The 20,622-nt window shown below is 36.5% G+C and overlaps 1 protein-coding gene across 1 annotated transcript in view; it reads right to left on the reverse strand.

Annotated features, from left to right (window-relative positions):
• Positions 1 to 443: 443 nt before the first annotated feature.
• Positions 444 to 20,622, reverse strand: part of LOC106902653 (triadin-like) — a 146,825-nt gene continuing 126,646 nt past the window's right edge. The window contains exons 18-22 of the mRNA XM_014966318.1: positions 18,302 to 18,328; positions 17,197 to 17,232; positions 16,908 to 16,952; positions 16,165 to 16,212; positions 444 to 1,589 (exon numbers count right to left, since the gene is read on the reverse strand). Coding sequence (XP_014821804.1) covers positions 1,447 to 1,589; positions 16,165 to 16,212; positions 16,908 to 16,952; positions 17,197 to 17,232; positions 18,302 to 18,328 — 299 coding nt within the window. The 3' untranslated portion in view covers positions 444 to 1,446. The remainder of the gene's footprint in view (positions 1,590 to 16,164; positions 16,213 to 16,907; positions 16,953 to 17,196; positions 17,233 to 18,301; positions 18,329 to 20,622) is intronic.

The raw sequence follows: 20,622 nt of genomic DNA on the forward strand, positions 1-20,622 counted from the left end.
TGCTACTTCACCAGGTAACTATACAACTAAGATCACTGCTGTACTTTTAACAGATTAAATGCAAAAATATAGTAAGGAAATACAAACAAATAGCAGCTTGGAAAAACATATGATTATTTACAATGCCAGGCATACAGGCAACTGAGATGGCAGTTTTCAGACATGTGCCTTCACATGTGTCAAATGTCATCCCATCTCTTTCTTAAGGCAAGCAATCCATTATTTCTACAGAAATGCAGAAAAGAAGGTTGAGAATTGGCATATCCAATTCCAGTTCTCCTCTATAAGGTATCAACAGTAGTGTGCTGTGAGGAAATCCTTTCATTTCGTCTAGTAAAATCAGCTACTCAGGTTATTTCGTATGCTCCTGTTTGTTGGTTTATTTGGGTTTTTTGTTTGGTTGGTTTGGGTTTTGTTGTTGTTTTGGTGTTTTTCTTTATGCCTTTTTTTTTTTTTTTTTTTTAATGATCTGAGATTGCATTAAATTGGCATGTTTACCTACTGGAAATTTGGGTTGCTTTAGTTTCACGAGTGGCATTTAACATCATAGCTTTTCATCTGACTTATGCTAAAAAGAAATGGTTGGCTGATATATTCTCCATTTACATCATCTTCACTGCAAGTCAATCTGATTTACTCACAGAAGAAAAGTAGAAGTACTAAAATTATTCCATTTATTTCTTGGGGCCTCCGTGTTGGTGAAACACTAGTTTTCCTCACCTTTGCTCTGTCGTTCCATTTTTTTCTGTTCACTTTGGGCTTTAGAAACTGAAGAGGTTGTATTTTACCAACAGGCAGGGCAAACAGACCATGCTTCTACTGCTTTGAGTTAAACAGAAATATTCATCATTAACATGACTTGCGGAGTCAACGTGCTGATAGTATATCGAGCTGCTCAGCACAAGTGTGAGCTTCAGGCTACACTGGTCAATGAGACGTAAAAATAGCACCAGTCACAGAGCACATTTTCATGACTTAGTGAGGCTTTTTCCCTGTCAGCAGTTTGATAGAATGCTAAGATGACATGATTTAGGATTGCAGGTAGTCTTGCAATCTTGCTGATATAAGAGCTATATTCAACCTTTCACTCTCTAGATAAGATTAAATGGGAAACAGACTCACTTCAATGCTGAGCAGGTAGGTATAGAAAAACAAGAAGAGCAAGAGAGGCAGGAAAACACACACACACACGCTCACACACACCATCAGGCCAATGCTCTGTTAACATTGCAGCCTTTCCATGAGGAACGGGGCACTTTTACATTTCTACCTTTGTCAAACACAGCTCATTACTGCTTGTTTTGCCTCTGCCCCATGGAAACTTTTTCCAGGTACATGTGTCCAAGTGGATCACGTTCTTGCAATGACAAGTACCGCTGTAACTACTGTGGACCTTAGTAGAAAAGATAAAGTGCAAAATGTGAACAATCACGGGACTCAGTCTCTCTACTGCCCTGGTTTCCTTGTCTTTCCCTTGGAAGTCTTTGAGTGAATCTTTTCTTCTTTGTTTGAAGGGTGATTAGTGGGAAATTGCAGTCCAAATCCATTAGGTCCATTTAGGAAGACACATTGAAAGTAGCGGACAGGAGCTAGGAAAACAAGGAAGAGGTAGTTAATATTTATGGCTTTCAAACTGGGGCCATGAGTCTATTACGTGTTCTTCCAGAAAACATCTGTGTGATTTCATTTCCATTAAGTGAGACATAACATCATGAATGTCTAGTGTGAACACAAGCCAGGTTCCACATATCAAAAAGATTTCAGCTAAAAGGCTCAATGAGACGTACATGTAGCATAAGATTAGGAATTATTGACAATTTCACATTTAAATCCATTATTCCTCTCGATGTTGTAGTCCTACTTCTTCCGGAATATTTGCATTTTGGGATACCTGAATGGAAGTCCCTAAAATTCACACATATATTTTCTGATTCTATATTTCACAGCCACATTCAGATACATTGAGGAGTTGCAGAAGAACTCATATCAAATAGCGATGATGACATATTTTATTAGGTTCCAAACGAATTATCTTTTATTCTGAATAAATGAATAAATGGCAGTACCTCTTTCATAGTCTTTCACAATCAGGGAACTTTTCTCCCTTTTGATTTTTGAGCACTAGCCTGTGTAGTCACAGTTTTTTTCCATTATGTTTTAAAAGCTTTCAAACAAATGTACTTTAGTACTGATGGAACTGACCTAATTTGTTCCAAAAGCTGAGTTTTGCACTCTGAGATTAACATTGACAAGATTTTAAAAGATAACTCCTAGTCAGTTATGTGTTTGGGAAAATGATTGGAGGACTGTTGGCATCTGAAACAAGTTCATTTTCATGCAATTGATTTTCTGATGCCTTTTTCTTTCCTCTGCTGTTCATTCCATATTAAAAAAAAATTAGCTGTTCCCTCTGACAATTCTAAACTGAGATGGACTCCAGGGGTTCCTGTATTATAAACTGAGGTGCAGGGTTTATTTGTTGACTGTCAAGTCACGGTGAATGGTGGAACACAGAGCAGTGTTTCAGCAATGCTTGTGTATTCAGTCCAATTTTATTATCCTTTGTGGTCATCTTGACTGACTCATGCAAAGGTTAATATTTATTATTTAAAAAACACACTTGAAAGTGGAGTATATTGCCACAAGACCTGCTGTGAATAAAACCAGTATTTTCCTACCAAAGTACTATGTCGGAGATTTCTCAATCAGATCTTTTTTTAAAAAAACCCACAACCCAACACACAGTCCCCTAAAATTTACTCCCTGTGGGTGCCAGTTTGATAAAGAGAAATACCTTAGAGGAAGAAATCTAACGATCAAATCCTCACCTTTCTCTGTTTAAATGTAAATTATTTCTGCATATTCCTCTTATGGATATAAAAATGAAAATAAAAAAGTCAATGTCCCTCTCTTCATTGTGAGAAGACAAGCAGGCCACCATGCACTTGCTAGCCCCAATAAATAAGTTTATCTAAGGGTAATAAAAATGATTCAGCTCCCCTGCATTTTACATGCAAACAGAATGCAAAAAAAAATATCTCTTTTTTTACATACATTCTCAAATTCCTGATACATACTAGCTTATATACATACATACTTACAAGCATTTTATACATGCTTATGTCTTGTAACTATAGCATGCCTGACACTGCAGTATTTTCTGGAGATGTTGTCTGATCATTCTAAAATCACCGATTGTCTTTTTTATTAGTTATTTATTCATTTTCTGGTTAGTATATCATATATTGTCTTTCTTCTTTATTGCTGATGAGATTTGAACTTTCTGTAACCTGAATGCTCTGTCTTTAGCATAGTCTAACTTGTTAAGCAAAACAAAGTTAGCTGCTGGTATAATAAGTCTATAGAGGAGGAAATGGTTTCACAGTGGCACTTTTTGCTATGTGTTTTTTCACCATTTCCCTTTCAGGTTGCCCTTCTTAGGATGCTTCATGCAAACCTCAGCTGTAAAACATGCAGATAAAAACTTCATTCAAAAACTACCAGTATCTTTGGAACTGTGCCTGTATCAGAATCTGCAACAGTGCTATGATACAAGCCATAGTCAGGAGAACAATTTGAATTTTAGCATGCAAATAAGACTACAAATACATCCCACTCTGCCCTTGTAATTCCCACATTCAATGTGAATACAGAATGTGTCTGTTAAACTGAAGTAGGTTCTCACTTTGAATGTAATGTCTCATATCTTCAGGGCAAATGTTATCCAAAAAACAATGAACTGTAAGAGCAAAATATGTGGTTTAACACTATATGTCTTTTGTCAGCTTAGCTGAGGCAAAAAAAGCCTTATACCTGGCCTTATGCTTTTGTTTAGGATGTAGTTTATGAGAATTCATGGAATTACATAAATTTCCCTTATGAGTACTACTGAGGAAACAAAAAAAGTCAATGCTGGAAAAGTGTAGAGATGTTTTATTAACAAATTGTAACTAATACTGCTATACAGGGACATCTGATACCTGAGACAAATTCATTTCTGAAAGGCTGGAGGAGGGGGTACTTGCTTCTTTGTTTTTCACTTTGTGAAAGGAATGGGCACATTTTTCCATCACAAAAAGAGAAAATATCTTTTTGCCTGGATAGAAAGCAGTCTTTGCTTCTTTATTTTTCACTTTGTGAAAGGAATGGGCACCTTTTTCCATCACAAAAAGAGAGATATCTTTTAAATATCTTTTTGCCTGGATAGAAAGCAGTCAAGCCAAGATGAGTTCCAGAAAGCAGAGAAACAAATTAAACCCCCTGGATTCAAGATTTGTGTAAATCTGTTTAGGGCTGATCAAGAGGAGATGCTGAACGCATTCCATAGATTGCCAATAGATTATACGGATATTTCATGGAGCTTATGTGTGCTCTTGATCTCTAAGTGACATGCATCTCACACAGTGGGCAGGTTTCAAGAAATATGAGGAGTTCTCGTTCTTTCAATTCTTTTGTAGATGGGTGAAAACCAGCCTAACGAGGTCCCTCTGGATGGCAACCCTACTCTCTGGTGTATCAGCCATTCGCCCCAGCATTCATCTGCAAACTTGCCGGGGGTACACTCTGCTGCATCATCCAGATCACTAATGAAGCTGATAAATGGAACCAGTATTGATCCCTGGGTTACTCCACCAGTTACTGACTGATTTCATCAGCTTCTTTATGAGCATCCTATGGGAGGCCATGCCAAAAGCCTTACTGATGTCAAGGTCATCAACCAAGCCAGTCATTTCATCAAAGGAGGTTATGACGTTGCTCCAACATGACTTTGTAAGTCCATGCTGACTATTCCTGGTCAACTTCTTGTCCTTCATGTGCCTGGAAATGGTTTCCAAGATTAGCTGCTCCATCACCTTCCCAGGTGTAGCAGTTCCCTGGGTCCTTCTTCTCGCCCTTTTTGAAGACAGGAGCAACATTTGCTTTTTGCCAGTCCTCGGGCATCTCTCCTAATTGCCATAGTTGTTCAAAGATTATTAATTTTGCTTTGAGATTGTTTTTATTACTTAAAGAGCTAGAATGCAAATTACATACTATTTGTTGTTAGTTGTTCTCATTAAGTGTATTGAATGAAAAAAGTAACAGGTAGCAGGTAAAAGGCAACTAGCTGACACAGGTCCCAGTAAAGGACAAGACACTAGAGAACAAAGAGAATCCTAAAGCTTTAAGATTGCTGGAACAGTAAACCAGATATTTTAGATAATGTTCCTTTTCCACATATTTACATATTGCAAAAATACCAACAAAACTGACTTGGCTGAGAACCAGCAGACAGGGATACTGAAGTCCAAACACATCCCAGACTCAGGTCTAACTTTCAGAGCATCCACAAGTATCATATGCTCTACAGATACTATTATGGTGCCATCCACAAGTCCTTTACCATCCCAAATTGATTACTCCATGTCTCATCCCTGAAAAAGGCAGTGAAGAGTTAAATTCATCTGTATATGGCATAAATCACCAATTTCTGTGAATCTGTAAAAAAACATTAGGATCAATGTATGAGAGAGCTTCACTCTCAGGTTTGAATATTGCTTAACAGGTGGTTACGGTTCTTTGCCTTATGGTGGCTTATATTGGTTAACAGTCTTTATTTACTATCTGAGTAGAAAGGTTCACACTCAGCCATTTATATTTCCAAAGCATGAGAAAGCAGACACTGATGAAGTTACAATAAGATCTAAGCCCTCTTGCGGCTGGGAGAAGGATTAAGGAATTGCTGGGAAAGAGAGGAGTTTTAAATTTGAATAGATTACCAGAAGAACCTTCCATAAAAAGAGAATAAAGGCATCCTCTACCAGTGGTCCCCTTCTGTAACAAATCTGGATGGGGAAAGACTTTCACGAGAGAGGTGAGGGGTCTGGAGCACAAGTCTTACGAGGAGAGGCTGAGGGAGCTGGGGGTGTTCAGTCTGGGGAAGAGGAGACTGAGGGGAGACCTTCTCGCTCTGTACAAGTACCTGAAAGGAGGGTGTAGAGAGACGGGGGTCGGTCTCTTCTCCCAAGTTACAGATGATAGGACAAGGGGTAACGGCTTCAAGTTGCGCCAGGGGAAGTTCAGGTTGGATATTAGGAAACATTTCTTTACTGAAAGGGTTATCCAGCATTGGAATGGGCTGCCCAGGGAGGTGGTGGAGTCACCATCCCTGGAGGTATTTAAGAAACGTGTAGACATGGTTCTTCAGGGCATGCTCTAGTGCCCAAGATTACTGGTTTGTGGTGGGCTGCTGAGTGGGTGGGTGATGGTTTTTGGTTTGGTGGTTGTTGTTGTGTGTTTAGGTGGTGGTTTGTGTTTGTTGTTTTTGTTTGTTTGTTTGTTTGTTTGTTTTGTTTTTTTGGGTGGTTGGACTCGATGATCTCTGAGGTCCCTTCCAACCACTACGATTCTGTGATTCTGTGAGAAACTCAGTCACAAGGACAGAGACCATTAAGCCTCCATCAGTTAATTTAATGAACCTTGTAGTGGAAGCGACACTATAAAACTCCGCGCCAGGTAAGCACTAACTTGTTCATTCTCTTCCTGTGTATTTATGCCATAATAGACCCTTATACCCTAAGCAGTCTATTTTGGGATTGTTTCTATGCTCAATTAGCTGACGTAGTTCTTTAAGAAAACTGATGAATATAGAGTACTCCATCCTTAGAGATGTGATGGACTGTAAAATTCAAGGTGCTGGGACACTGGAAAAGAGTTTGGCTTCTAATGCATTGATCCACAATTTCAAAAAGATGATAGGGTCTAGCTTCACTTAAGCAGCATGTCTGATTGGGAACTGGTAATTCAGGGGCTAAAGAGCAAAACCACTTTTCATTTCCTCCTTTAGATGTGTGCAGTCTAGTTGGGAACATATTTAAACCCAAGGATGTCCAGGGACCTTGTGATAATTTTCAGGAAAGCTTCCTCTGAGTTAATAAAACTTAGTATCATTTTAAAGAAACTAATTAGGCATAGCTTTCTACCATTCAAAGTGCCAAACTACCATTCAGGTATCTGCTCAAGCAATTAATGGGAGTTTTGTGTAAGGAATTATGGTGATCCAAAGAAACAAATAAATATATTTTTGCACTATAGCTCTTTAAAAATTAATCTTGTAAGTAAAGGGGGTAGAAAATTCAGAGGGGAATAAAATTTACTGATCCTAAAGAATGTAAATGTAAACCTGTTTATTTGTCACAATGGCTGAAGCCCCATTTCTACAAGGCTCAATAGCTGTTTTTAAGGCAAATTACCAAATAAAATATTCATTAAAAAGCAATAGTTTTTAGCAATAAAAATTTGGTTATTAGGGAAAAATTACAGAGAATATTTGAGGAAACAATTTTTATTACTGATGTTTCCTAGTTTCAATAAAATTTCTTCACTTAGAGGCTTTCCTAATAGAATGCAACAAAGCACAAAAATTCAGGCAATCATAGCATTAGAAAAAATTAATTACTAAGCAATTATAAGTAAGAGGAAAATATTAACAATTTCACTCATTTCTTTCCGATTGCTTCTCAGGAATGTGTACACCGTGTTTTGGTTCAGCAATCAAAACTGAACCCTGCAGCACCAAAGAAAACTTGTCTACAGAGCTGATCTTTTTTACACTTACAGAAGCGTGAGGAAGAGAAGCAGGTATTTTCCCCCTTGCTCTTCTTCTTTCCCTGTCAAACAATTTGGACTCTTTCCCTTAACTTTTCAGTAGAATTACGCTATGACAAACTGGCCAGAGAAAGCACAGGGGCAGATGGGGAAGAGAAGTACTGTGGAATCCTTGCTAAATGTCACATTTTGCCTTCACTCTTTGTAATGCAAGTATGTAAGTCTTTGTGTTTAGCTGCACTGTGTACCTGACGTTTAGTTAAACCCCATTTCTCTGAATAGCAAAGCTGAATGCTGAGAGTCTATTTTCTTGAATTCATGATATGGTTCATGTTTAGATACTGGCTATTCAAAACAATTAATTTTTTTTTAATTTTTTTTTTTTGGATAAATACTTTTCAACTCCTTTCTTATTATTGAACATGCTGTACAGTCACACTACTGCCATTCTCAGGAAGTAAAGTTCTTAATGGGAAAGAGGAGGGAGGAAAGGAAGAGGAGTAAATTCTGACATGTCCATTTCATATCTGCAAGAAATATCACTACCACTTTAAATAAATTCTAAATATCTAAACCATCCTTTTAAAATGACATGTTTCTAGTATTGTATATGCAATGTGTAGACAGTGAAGGGAAAAAAGGAATTGTCCCATGAGGATATTTCTTTCACATCTTATTTTGTGTTGTGAATAAGGAAAGAAAATGAGAAATGGTCAGAAAGTAGCTCTTATAGCTACTGTCAAAGTGTCTGTGATATAATGTAATTCATTGTTCATCTTTGCAAACACTATCTCAGTTTTTACATCCATTTTAGCAGGAGAACTGTCAGATAATAAGTTATGGAATTAAAAAGTACTAAAGGTGTTTGAGTAACATAGTTAAATACTAGTAGCAACATTGCTATTACAGCCACAAGAACTCAGATCGTGTGTTCTCCTTAACAGCTCTTTTTAAAGCATCATGGAAACGCAAGGTCTGGAGAAGGAAAAGTAGTTATAATTTAAAAGAATACAACACCTCCTCTCAAAAAAAATGTTCAACAGTGAGCAAAAATCACTCAGAAGATTGTTCCATTTCTTGACTGTCTGTGGTCCCAACTCACTCAGAAAAATTGCTAACTACACAAAAGGATCCAGCCTTTATTGGTATTTAAATTAGTGGGACAAAAATAGTATCAGTACAAAGTCAGTAGTACGTGTCTTTAATAATGCTTTCTTGGTATAAAATGTGTTGCAAATGTATCCAATCAATAGTACTAGAAGGTCACTCTGGTCATATTTGTTGTCATTAAAAGTGAAAAGAACCATCACAGTAAATACATGTATAAGATCCAAAGACTAGACATGGTTAAAACCAGTTATGATTCGTTACTTATCAAAATCAGTGCTCTTTTTGAAACATAACAGCAAAGCTCAATGAGTGAGATCTTCATTCTAATAAAAGTGATTTCTGCAATAAAACATGAAACTTATTATTTCTGTCTTTTAGCTTGAATGTGATGGATGACACCTAACAATCATTTAAGGGAGAAAAAAAAAAATCTGTAGTTTGCTAACTGGCTCTTGCATTGTCTAGTAAGAAAGCTTAATGGATAAATAAGCTGTATGTTTAGAGAAACTCTTCTATTCCATGTTATGGTCACTGCACACAAACCATGTAACTCTCACATAAATGTGTGAATATCTCCAAGGTGTGATATTCCCCCAAAATTAATGAAAATATTATTTTCGTTAAGCAGTAAAACCATGCAAGATGTAACTGTGTGACACATATATGGTAATAACAGACACTCTCAGCAAAGCATAGCAATGATCAGGGTACACAGGCTTTACAACTTTGCTAACATTGAGCTTTCAAAGGAGTTATGTATTTTCTTAGTGAAACGTAGGAGCAAACAAATGAATCATTCAAGGAATGTTATTTAAGAGGGACCAAAAATTAATGCAGACCTGATCCAAAGTCTATTAATGTCTGTTGGATTTTCTCACGGTCTGCAGTGGTAATTAGAGACTACAGTGATATTTAGTGGGCATCAATATAGAATTGGATTTTATTGCTATCGCTCAATAAACGATGACAATATTTTGATAGGATGCGCTGTGTGCTGATCATGTACCTTAGGCATCTGGAACCGCCATTACGTATTTTCTTAGTGAAACGTAGGAGCAAACAAATGAATCATTCAAGGAATGTTATTTAAGAGGGACCAAAAATTAATGCAGACCTGATCCAAAGTCTATTAATGTCTGTTGGATTTTCTCACGGTCTGCAGTGGTAATTAGAGACTACAGTGATATTTAGTGGGCATCAATATAGAATTGGATTTTATTGCTATCGCTCAATAAACGATGACAATATTTTGATAGGATGCGCTGTGTGCTGATCATGTACCTTAGGCATGTTGACGTGACATGGTCTCTGTCGAATCATTCCTATGCCCAGCATGTTCAACTAACGTAATTACCACATATTGCATTAAAACCATTGTTTCTAATGAACAGTCTAATGACGGTCACTAAAAGATTGGTTTAAAATTTACATACGAACACATTAATGCAAACAAAAGCTGAAGAAGAAGGTAAAAACAATCTTATTCTGTTAACAAGAATGGATAGCAAATACCTGGAAGTTAATTCCAAATAATTATTCAGCTGTGAAGGCATGGGATAGAAATAGGAGGAAAGGGGAGGTAAAGGGAAGAGAAGGGATGGGACCAGTGATTGATAAGGCGGTTAAGCAACTAATGGAAAGTGAAGGTGGTGTTTGAATGATGCAAGTGCTTTCTTAATTTTGGTTTTTATTCTAACAGAAATGTTCATTAAATAAAGGGTTTTTTGACGCATGTAGCTTTTTGTGTATGCATTTATCTTCCTCAGTGAGAACTTTTATGCTAGGAGCAGCAGCACTTCTTTATGACAGTAAATCTCAGGGAAGAGACAGTACTTGAACTATGCTACCGACAAGCCCTGATAGGCCCAAATTCATCCTCCTTGACATCAGGCACTAGAGGCACCACCTCTAGCCACATGATGTAACGTTAGCAGGCAATTCAGATTTTGAAGGGCTGAATAACCCATTGGAGAAGTTCCTCTCTCACCGATCATAGAACTTGTGCAAATATGCCCTTATTTAAGTCCCTGTGATTAGGAGGATCAAATCTGTGCCTGTGTGCTACTTACAATGAAAGGTGAAGCTAAATTAGAATATCTTCCTCACTCTGAACTTGCACAGTTCTAGGAACAAGGAAAAACAGAAAGAAACTGTAGGAGTTCAATAGGCTGGCTACTTTAAAATATTTCACAGCATCTGCTGTCAGTTCTGGTCTCACTAATTAAAAATTGCATCATATAATTACCATTTGTCCCCTGAATTTCATTGTAGTGATGGCAGCCTGGAATCATGAACTCACTCCAACATCAGGCTGCCTGCTTTTCAGTTGATAAATGTCTAAAAAAAAATATCTATGTTGACAAAAAATTAGGACAGTTGCTCTGTCCTCTAAGCAATGTCTCCACTAGAAGAGAAGGAATACAACATTGGAGAAATTACTTTTCTAAAGTTCAAGAGGGATTTGAAGAAATGGCTGTTTATCTGAAACAAAGATAAATAACCTCTGACTCAGAAAACCATTGAAGAATTCCATTTTGTACAGAATTTTGCTTCCACGAGATATGTCATGGAAATACATAATATGTACCTTTCTTCTCTCCCTTTTTTTTTTTTCAGTATGCAAAAAAATTTAAGAAGATATACCCGTTAAACTAAAGGGCAAAACCAACTTAATAATGAGAAATATTAAGATACTAGATATTGTATTTCATTTGTGGCAAAATTATTCAGAGCTTTATACTGAGATAATTTTTTTTCATTTGACTTGGCACAAATTTAGTATACATTTATAAATGCCTGGAGCCACTTAGTTTAATTTTAGCAAAATGTTTTGACCCAGTTAAGAGAAAGGGAATGAAATCATTGTCCAACAGGCATAAATAGCATTACTAATTGGATTCATTTTGCAAAGTTAGGCAAATCAAATTCTCATTACTGGATCTAAACCAACATGCTCAACAATGTATTTTTTCCATAGTCTTCCATATGCTGTGACCCTCGTATGTTGTTTAGTTAGACTGATTTATCCCTATACTTACAGAAAAAAAGCACTTTTCTCTAATAAGAATTTTCTCCAGTTCATTTTTTTTTTTTCCCAAACACTCCTCTTTATTTCTGGGGCCTTTCTCAGAACTCTGAGTTTTTCCCTCAACGTATTCCCTGGTAGAATTTTGCTCGTTCCCTTTTGATGTAAATTCTGAGCTCAGAGGGCACATTATCAAGTACAACGGGAGAGGTCTAATAATGTTTGTGGACCAAGATTTAGAGTGGACCTTCAACAAGATTTAGGCTGAATGACAGCGCCTAGATTTGAGGTCATGTTCACAAACCAGGTCTCCAATGACATCAGGAAATATCCCTCCCTTATGGACTGCAAATCTTTCCAGATATTAAACTTAGTGCTGTATGTGTATGAGCCATGAGAGCTAGCCACGTACACCACTAGATGAGCCTCACAGCATAAGAAAGGACATAATATCTTGTATCCTCAACATTAGTGTTCAGCTGCTATGATCTGGCTGCATTCAAAAAGTCAGCTTCAGAGGTTTGAGTTCGTGCAGCTGGAGTTCTGGAATAAATTGCTGCCAAAATACCAGAACCATCATACATCTGGGTTACACAGACTGTCTGGGTAGCAGGGAGAATAGAAAATATAGTATCTGCAGTTCTTCACCTGTCTATAGAGGAGAGCTGCCTGTCCTGCAGTGATGAATTTCTTGCCTTCTCTTTTAGATATTGCACATTATTTTTAAAGTAGTTCAAGGCATCTATTTTATAGAAGAGTACCAATATGTTTGTGCTCAATGAAACTGACAAAAACTACAACTTCAGAATAAAGGAAAGGATCATCTTTTCCTCCAAAGTCTTCAAAGGCTTCACAACCAAGAGAAAAATAAAGTGGTCTCATTCTCTTTCCTGATCCAAGGAAAAAATCTTACATATTGCACTGCTAAGAAGTTTATGATGTTCTCTCAGCACTGAGGAATATCCTTGATAGTGTCTCAAGTGGCTCTCTCATCAAACCTCACATTAAATAGAACTTTCTGCTTTTTCAGATTTGGAAATTACCTTTGCATTGGAAAATATATTACAAGAAGAAAGAAAGTGCAAAGCAATAAAACAACTTTACAGTAATAAAGCAATCACCATGTGCTAATGCAGACATGTAATGGATTCATCCACTGGAGTTATGCAGGTTTTCACATAGTGATCACTGTGTTCCATTAAATACCTTTTGCTGATAATATGATGAAAAGATTCCTCTTTATGCTAGAAAACATCTGAGAAACTGTATTGCTCTCTACCACTGTGGAAGCAGAGGAAAACTCTAACAGAGAAATGCTTTGTTTCATAAAAGTGCTAGCAGAGTATGTTCATTTAAATGGTGTTCCAGCTCTGCTTAATCATTATTTTAGTTTTCCCAGAGGCACAACTTCTTTCACTAGACAGTAATTATAGGAGTTCTCATGTGCAAGAAAGTTTTAAACCTCTAATAACATATGAGGGTAGATGCATGCATGACACATCTACTTAGATGGAAGTTAGCATAACTAGTTTGATTTCTCTTGGCCTTGAGAAGAATCCACACATTTCTCTAATTTTAAAAAGAAATTAATATGGGATTGGTATCAATCTCATTATTTTTCACTTTTCATGCTCTTCCATTACACCCTCTCTTTATTTCTGCCACAGTTGCACAACTGTGGGCTTAGATAACAGCACACTAAAAACATCAACCTCTTCAGCAGTATGACAAATGCAACACACATTGTTTCCTGAGTTTTCGGCCATGAGGACAGTTACAAGGTAATTGCAACAAACATAATCAACTTTTTCTTAATTTAGATTTTTCATACTCTAGTATAAGCCTTGAAACAAACTCGGACTTATATAAAAGCATCCTGCTGCTCATATAGGGTGTTCAGCTCACCACAGAACTGAATTTGTACATTCCTCAAATTCTACACCAAGGCTCAAAACTCTGCTTCTGTGTGCTTGCAAATACATTTGTTATAAGATAGAGGGGGAAAAAAAAGAACTTCCGAGAATTTCCATATTTTTGTGAGGGTAAGTTTCAGTCTGGGTACCAGTGTCAGTTTTGACATTTAGGACAGGAGAAAGAAGGGGATAGAATTCTAAGTCAGTGCTTGCAGCACTGCAGGGGAATGACATTTAGTGTCTACTGCATATATCACCATTGTTTATGAAAGGTACAGTACTGCTTAAAATTCTGTTTAAATGTGGAGCATTCTAAAATTGAAGATATATACAGCTTTTAAATTGCTTATTTTTCTGTATCTGATTGCTCTTTAATATCAGGGAAAGGTTGAAGGACTGATCAAAATCTAAGTACACGGGAATCTACTCTATTCAGCTTTTGAAAGCTGAAAGAAGATTTAGTATTTAAATTTTCAGATTATCTCAGAATGTGTAAATCCTTTTCTACTTCCATTTATCAGCAAAAAATATTAGTATTCAATGCCCTGGGGAAAATGCACTGTCTTCATCTGCAAATAGAACGGGCAAAAGCTATTAAGTTCCAAGTCAAGTGTATGTGACCTAGGATTTAGTCTCAACTTTTAAATTCTCAATTTAAGCAAATATCAAAGAACAACATTCATAAAAAGAAACCACTTTGATACCTGAAAACTAACTTATTCTTTGTAGTGGACAAAGAATGGTTTGAAAATATTTACATAGTAAATTCTGTTCGCAAAGCCAGTTATGAAGAACTGTTTGCACAGAGCTGCTTATGATCTGGGAAACATCCAGTCAAGAATAATTGTACAATTACAATGTAGAATTAAATTAACCAATCATAACAATTAGTGTAAATGAAAGCTACAATAAAAATTTTTGTATGATGTAAAGTTTGCAGGACTGTGGTATGCAGGAGAGGTCCACTGACAGACAAGTTTAGTGAATTCCTGATTTACAATGAATTTGGAATTTTGTTCCATAAAACAAATCTTTTCTCTCCTGGCAAAATATGTGATTTAGCTTACTGGTTATTTATTGTGATTAGCACTACTTGATCTATATGAATTCTATATTAATAAATTAGTAATAAGTTTTTGCTAACATAGATTTTACCTTCAGCGTCTGTCAGTTAGCAACAGAATCATTAAGAGAAATTAAAGACTATAACTGACTTTATAACTCTGTATTCCTGATTAATAAAAGAGGTGAAAAAACAAGCCAAGCTATTCTTATATGTAAAAGTAGTTGCCCTTATACAATAAAGTCTCGTGAGCCATGTGTGCAAATATTTTCATACAAATAAATATGCTAACATGCGGATGCTTAATCTTAGCATTTAATTTGCATTTTCTCTTTCTTGATGTCAGATTGTTCTGTACTTTTTTTATACTTAGCTACTTTTTTATTATTATCCAGATATTTAAAGTTTATATGTACGGATAAATAGATACGGCCAGGGAAGTTGTGGCTGCCCCATCCCTGGAGGGGTTCAAGGCCAGGCTGGATGGGGCTTGGAGCAACCTGGTCTGGTGGGAGGTGTCCCTGCCCAGGGCAGGGGGGTTGGAACTCGATAATCTTTAAGTTCCCTTCTAACTCTAACCATTCCATGATTCTATATTTCTAAATCCATAGATACATGTAACTACGCATATATTACACATTTTATATCATGTATATAAGACTCTAAAGCATTCTACTTATAGTAAATGAGGTTAAAAAATCATATACAAGACAGTCTAGATGATAAGGAGTGGAATTTTTTCCTCAGTAGTTTAAGATAACAAAATTGCACTGGAAGGATCCATATTAATATTTAGCTCATATGTTCTCTATTAACCAGTTACACCTCATAGGAGAGATTAAGGACTTTGGTCCTTGTCTGTCATAAATCAGTGCAGTTCCACTGAAGTCCTGGGGATTAATTTATACTAGTCAAGAATCTGGAATATATTTTTATTTTTACCATATACTATGAAAAACTTGGAGCTAACCAATAATACAATGAAGGGAGATATCCTCCTAAGATGCCCTAACTTTATTCACCTTCTTCTGGGGGGGGGTGTTTGGGGTGGTGGGCACACTGTGATGGGAGACAATATTTATTAATGTGAGAAAAAATAAATTGCACGCATTTCTCCTTATCTGATTTTGTTACAGAACAAATTTTCTATGAGGAGCATAAATAATTCACTGTCAAATTAATTACAGCCCACTTGGTTTATAAAGTAATTACTTGAATATATGTTTAAGAGTTTAGGAATGTTGTAAAGAAATACCATTGAGCAAATCAATATTTATGGGTTGGATTTACCTGGCTTGCCTCACATCTTGGCCCCTAGACTTGAATGAGAGATGTGAAAAGATTGCAGTGTGATCTCCTTTACGAAAAAACTCAAATCAAAACCAAACAAAAACCACAACCAAGGCATGAAAAACAAAAAGGAAAATTTTGGAAAGGAAGTTCCTTTACAGTAAAGGAAAATCATGTACCTGTTGTCAGGTTGTGATGTCGTGGAGCTTCTTTTGCCAGTGGGACTCCTAAAGAACAAAATATAGATGATAAGTTAATCTTCAGTTTCAGGCCAAAATACTTAAATAAATTTCAATAAGAAATATGCTAGTTGCTTGGAATCAACTCACAGATAAGAATCTCTATAAACCAGATTTTTTAAAGCATGACCTTCCTTGTAAATTATTCAAACATAGAAATTTTATGTCTAATAAGACCATAGAAGGAAACTGCTTCTAGACAGTAGTTAGCAAGCTTACACCAGTACAACTAACTGTCAGCCTTTGAGATTCCAGGACTTCAATATAGAGTGTTTATACGCAAGTCACTGTCTTTAACCAAAGTAGAGATATTTATGTCTTAAACCACTAACTTAATAAATTAGTGAAACTTATTCCTATTAATTATCTTCAGAGATATAACAGAAACCATTTCCCTGACTGCGTATTACTGTAGGGAAACAATCAAGGCAGTGCTGTGTCCAACAGGTAAGACAGAATATAAGTAACCGTGAAGTGTATTTTATGTAAAAAGTGCTTCTTGTTATCAATGTAGTTATGCTACATCAGACATTCTATTACTGGGGATTTGTGCCCAATTTCATCACTTCGGTTTCCCTGCACATACACAGAAAGACTAACAAAGCTCCATTTTCCAATCCCATGAAAAAAACTAATGTTTGCATTTTCATTGCTGTTGGCAGAGATTTTCACCCCTTCATTACCTTTGCTTTTTTCATCTTTCAGATGTTTCTTCTCAGTTGTTTTTTCTAGCAAGGAAAAAAATAACACAGTTCAACGCTGGTAAATTGACCGAATCCTGAATAGATCATTACCTGGAGTTTTAAAATACTATTCTTTAAGTATTAACCCAGATTTTTTATGTGTTGTTTCAAATAGCAATACATGCAAAATTGTAATCTCATACTATTTTTATTTTGATCTATGTATATATGCACACACAGAGTAGATTCCTACTCTACGTATATATGCACACACAGAGTAGATTCCTACCTTCTTTTTCTTTAGCTGTCTTTGTTTTTTTCGTGGCTAGAAAGGTTTGCAAGGAAACAACATTAAGTGACAGGCATCAGAAATATGGGGCTCTTGCCATAAGTACATTGCACAAAACTGATTGCTGCCCTAGTAATTCCCCTGGAATAACAACTGTGGTAAATATATCTTATGGCATGTATACAATGCATCTAATATTACAATAGTAGCTGCTACCTTTAATGGTAGTAGCAGTTCTCAGCTTTCTGAACAGTCACTGGAAATTGTCTAAATATTGCTAGTTGCAGAGTAGTTTGGAAATTCCTGATAAGGCTTCAGACACTAGAATTCTATAATTCTCTAACTAATGCCAGAATTCCCTAATTATTGGTTTCCAAAATGCGTCAGGGAAGGAGCCCTCTGCTTATTGCCTGCTTTTTACCCTCTTTCCTGGAGCAATCTCAATCATCAATAAACAAACAAACAAACAAAACACCCCAACCCTAGGATATGGAGCTAGATGGACCTTTAGAACCAGCAAACGTGACCACCCCGAAGTCCTGCAGCAGTAGATTCGGAGTTATTTTATTTAGTTTATTTTTGTCTAATTGCACATTCACTTAGAACATGTGTTTCTTCCCTTTCAGCATCCTTTTCCCCAGCCCACAAACACAGACATTTGGTCTGTGATTCCATTCAACAAGGCAGACTGAAATTAAGGAAGGTGTATTGCTTCAGGCATGTGAGCCCGTTTCAGTATTCCCTGTTGACTACAGCAGAAAACTGGCAGGCTGCCTTCAAATTGTTCATTTTCATTTCATATTGCCCAACCAGTTGTAATAACGCTTTTTTCAATGTCTTCTGGTGCATGTGTTATCTGATTAACACTAGCCTGCTCAGTGCTGATCACCTGTGTCTAGCTCAACAAAACCTGCTGCAGGAGACAAACAGTGAAAATAAAAAAAATCAGCTGATCAGAACAGTTTTTGATAGAGAACTGTGTAGCTGCAATGCTGTCAGTTTACCAATCAGCATTGTTCGTGGCTGATGAACAATATGTATTCATCAACACCAGTATGTTCATTAATTCTTTCCATAAGACATACCAGAGAAATGTAATATTTACCTGCTGTTGGGATTTCACCTGTTGGCTCTCCAGGAAAATAATCAGAAAGGAAGAGGAAGGATGGAAGGAAAATAATGTGAGGTTCAGTACCATGTTTGTTCAAGGCAAGTAACTAGTTAAATAGATCTCTTTCATCTGCAACTTTTCTGCAGGATATTAATTTTCAAAGAAATGTGCCTTAACAATGGGCGTGTACATAGAATTTCACACTGAAAGCTGAGTCCCACTCTTTGAAGTGCTATAATCCAGCATGCAATAGTTCCTGCAAATGCAAACACTGTACCAATCAAAGCTTTCTGTCAAGCAAATATTTAGAGTTCTTTTTAAATGTGCATTCAAGGCTATAGCTGACTATATTTTCTAATAAAATGTATTCAGTTTAATTGTTACCTCTCTTTTTTTGTCATCCACACATCCCAGCCGAAGACTGACACTGACCTTAAATTGCTGGCATTCACCCCTGTATAACTCTTTCTCCTGCATTATCAGTTTGCCTGGCCTTTTAAGAGTAAAACCTCTTGAGAGCTGGAAAAATTTTGACTACATTTTTGTACAGCACCTAGCACAAAAGCAGCATATATTCCTGTGCTATTGTAATACCCGTAATGATTAATGAAAGTCAATCAATGCAATGGGATGGAAATGCCCTGGTATGAACCATCATTACTCTTTTTAAATCAAAGGAATGAATTAAATTGTGATTTGGATTCCAAGCATTTTTTCCACATTGCTAATTCATTGGTTTCAGTTTTATTTTAGAACCCAATTTGAAGGAAAGAGAATAACCTCGCTAGCCAAGCAAAACTTTTCTTATTTGAACCTAGAACTGGATAAAATAGGAATATGCTCATTTAAAGATCTCATTTCATTGAATTATCTCTGTGTTTTCCTCATGCCAAGTTTTGGCTTCAGATGAACATAAGGTTCTACAGCTCACAACAAGGTGAAAAAGCTTCAGTCAATGCTTTTTCAACAGGAAGACTGAGCAATTAGGCATGGTTTTCACTAACACATCCCAGGAAACTTTCACTCAGGTTTTTGTTCATAAGGAGACTCAAAAATGTCAGTGCTCAATGCTTAGGAACCACAAGCATTCAGCAAAGGCCAGTCTTGCTGCTATTAAATGTTATCATGCTTTTATACATGTATAATATTTACATTTGTGCTTATGATCATGCTCATAGTTGCTGACAGCTGGTCTACTACTGCATCATGACCCATGGATTAACAGCTCTTCTCATTTTCACAGAAGAAAAAAAAGACTTGTCTGAGCAAATCTAAGGACAAAATCTAGGGGAGGGGTGCACACCTTTACTCCTTAACCCAGGAGTTCTTCTTCTTGATTGCAAAACATGGTTTGGTACTACCTCTTGCATGAGTAAGAAAAAACATCGGATTTGTCCTCTGTTCAAAATAACCTCTCCCAATTTGAGAGTCTTTAGTGTACAGGAAGTAAATTCTGAGTTGTGTGAATAATTTTGGCCCAAGAAAAGTATATGGATTTATTTTACATTCCTACTAGACCTGAACTTCAAAAATCAGTGAGTATTTTGTGTCCGTGGCTACGTCTCAGGCTGAATTACATGAAAGCTACGTTCATGCTATCACTAGCATACTGTACACCTGGCTGAGAAATATATGAAGCAAAGCTACATAGAGCTCTAGAAATAAAGGCAGCAGTGATCCAACTAAGTGTTCTTTGAGTGGCAAAAAAAAGTAATTTAAAATAGATGTTTCTGGGCAGTCATCCAACTAAGTGTTCTTCTTTGAGTGGCAAAAAAAAAGTAATTTAAAATAGATGTTTCTGGTGCTTAAAATGTTGAACTAGATATATTCAAGGATGATTAGCTGAAAATAGGCAGTGTAAACAGAAATACTTTTGTATATGACCGTAGGTCTGCCTGTTACTCCCCACCCCCCGCCCCCCTTTTTCTTTTTCTAAAGGCACTGTTAACCTTTATAATGATTTCTAGCAGCAGGATATAAGCTCAAGAATGTGGTACAAATATCCCTCTGCAAAGGTCAAGGGAAAATATCTTGGCTGTTCCTTATAATCACAATATATCAGGTAATATAGCTCTTGATAAAAAAAGCATTGTAGACTGATTTTGAGTCAAAATTATTCTAATTGCAGAAAGCATGAGAAATTAGTCACTTAAATCTCTGATGGTTCTCTAATAGAAGAGAGTGCCATCAGTGGGTCTCTCGGATAAATCAGTGCAGAAGACAAAAAATGTCAGTGAACAGATCCAGTGAATATAAGAGTGAACAAATCTGAATAATGGAGTAAATAGAGGACATTTTACATAAAATATTGGCAA

This window comes from Calidris pugnax, unplaced genomic scaffold (assembly GCF_001431845.1).
Source record: "Calidris pugnax isolate Ruff unplaced genomic scaffold, ASM143184v1 scaffold31, whole genome shotgun sequence".
NCBI lineage: Eukaryota > Metazoa > Chordata > Aves > Charadriiformes > Scolopacidae > Calidris > Calidris pugnax.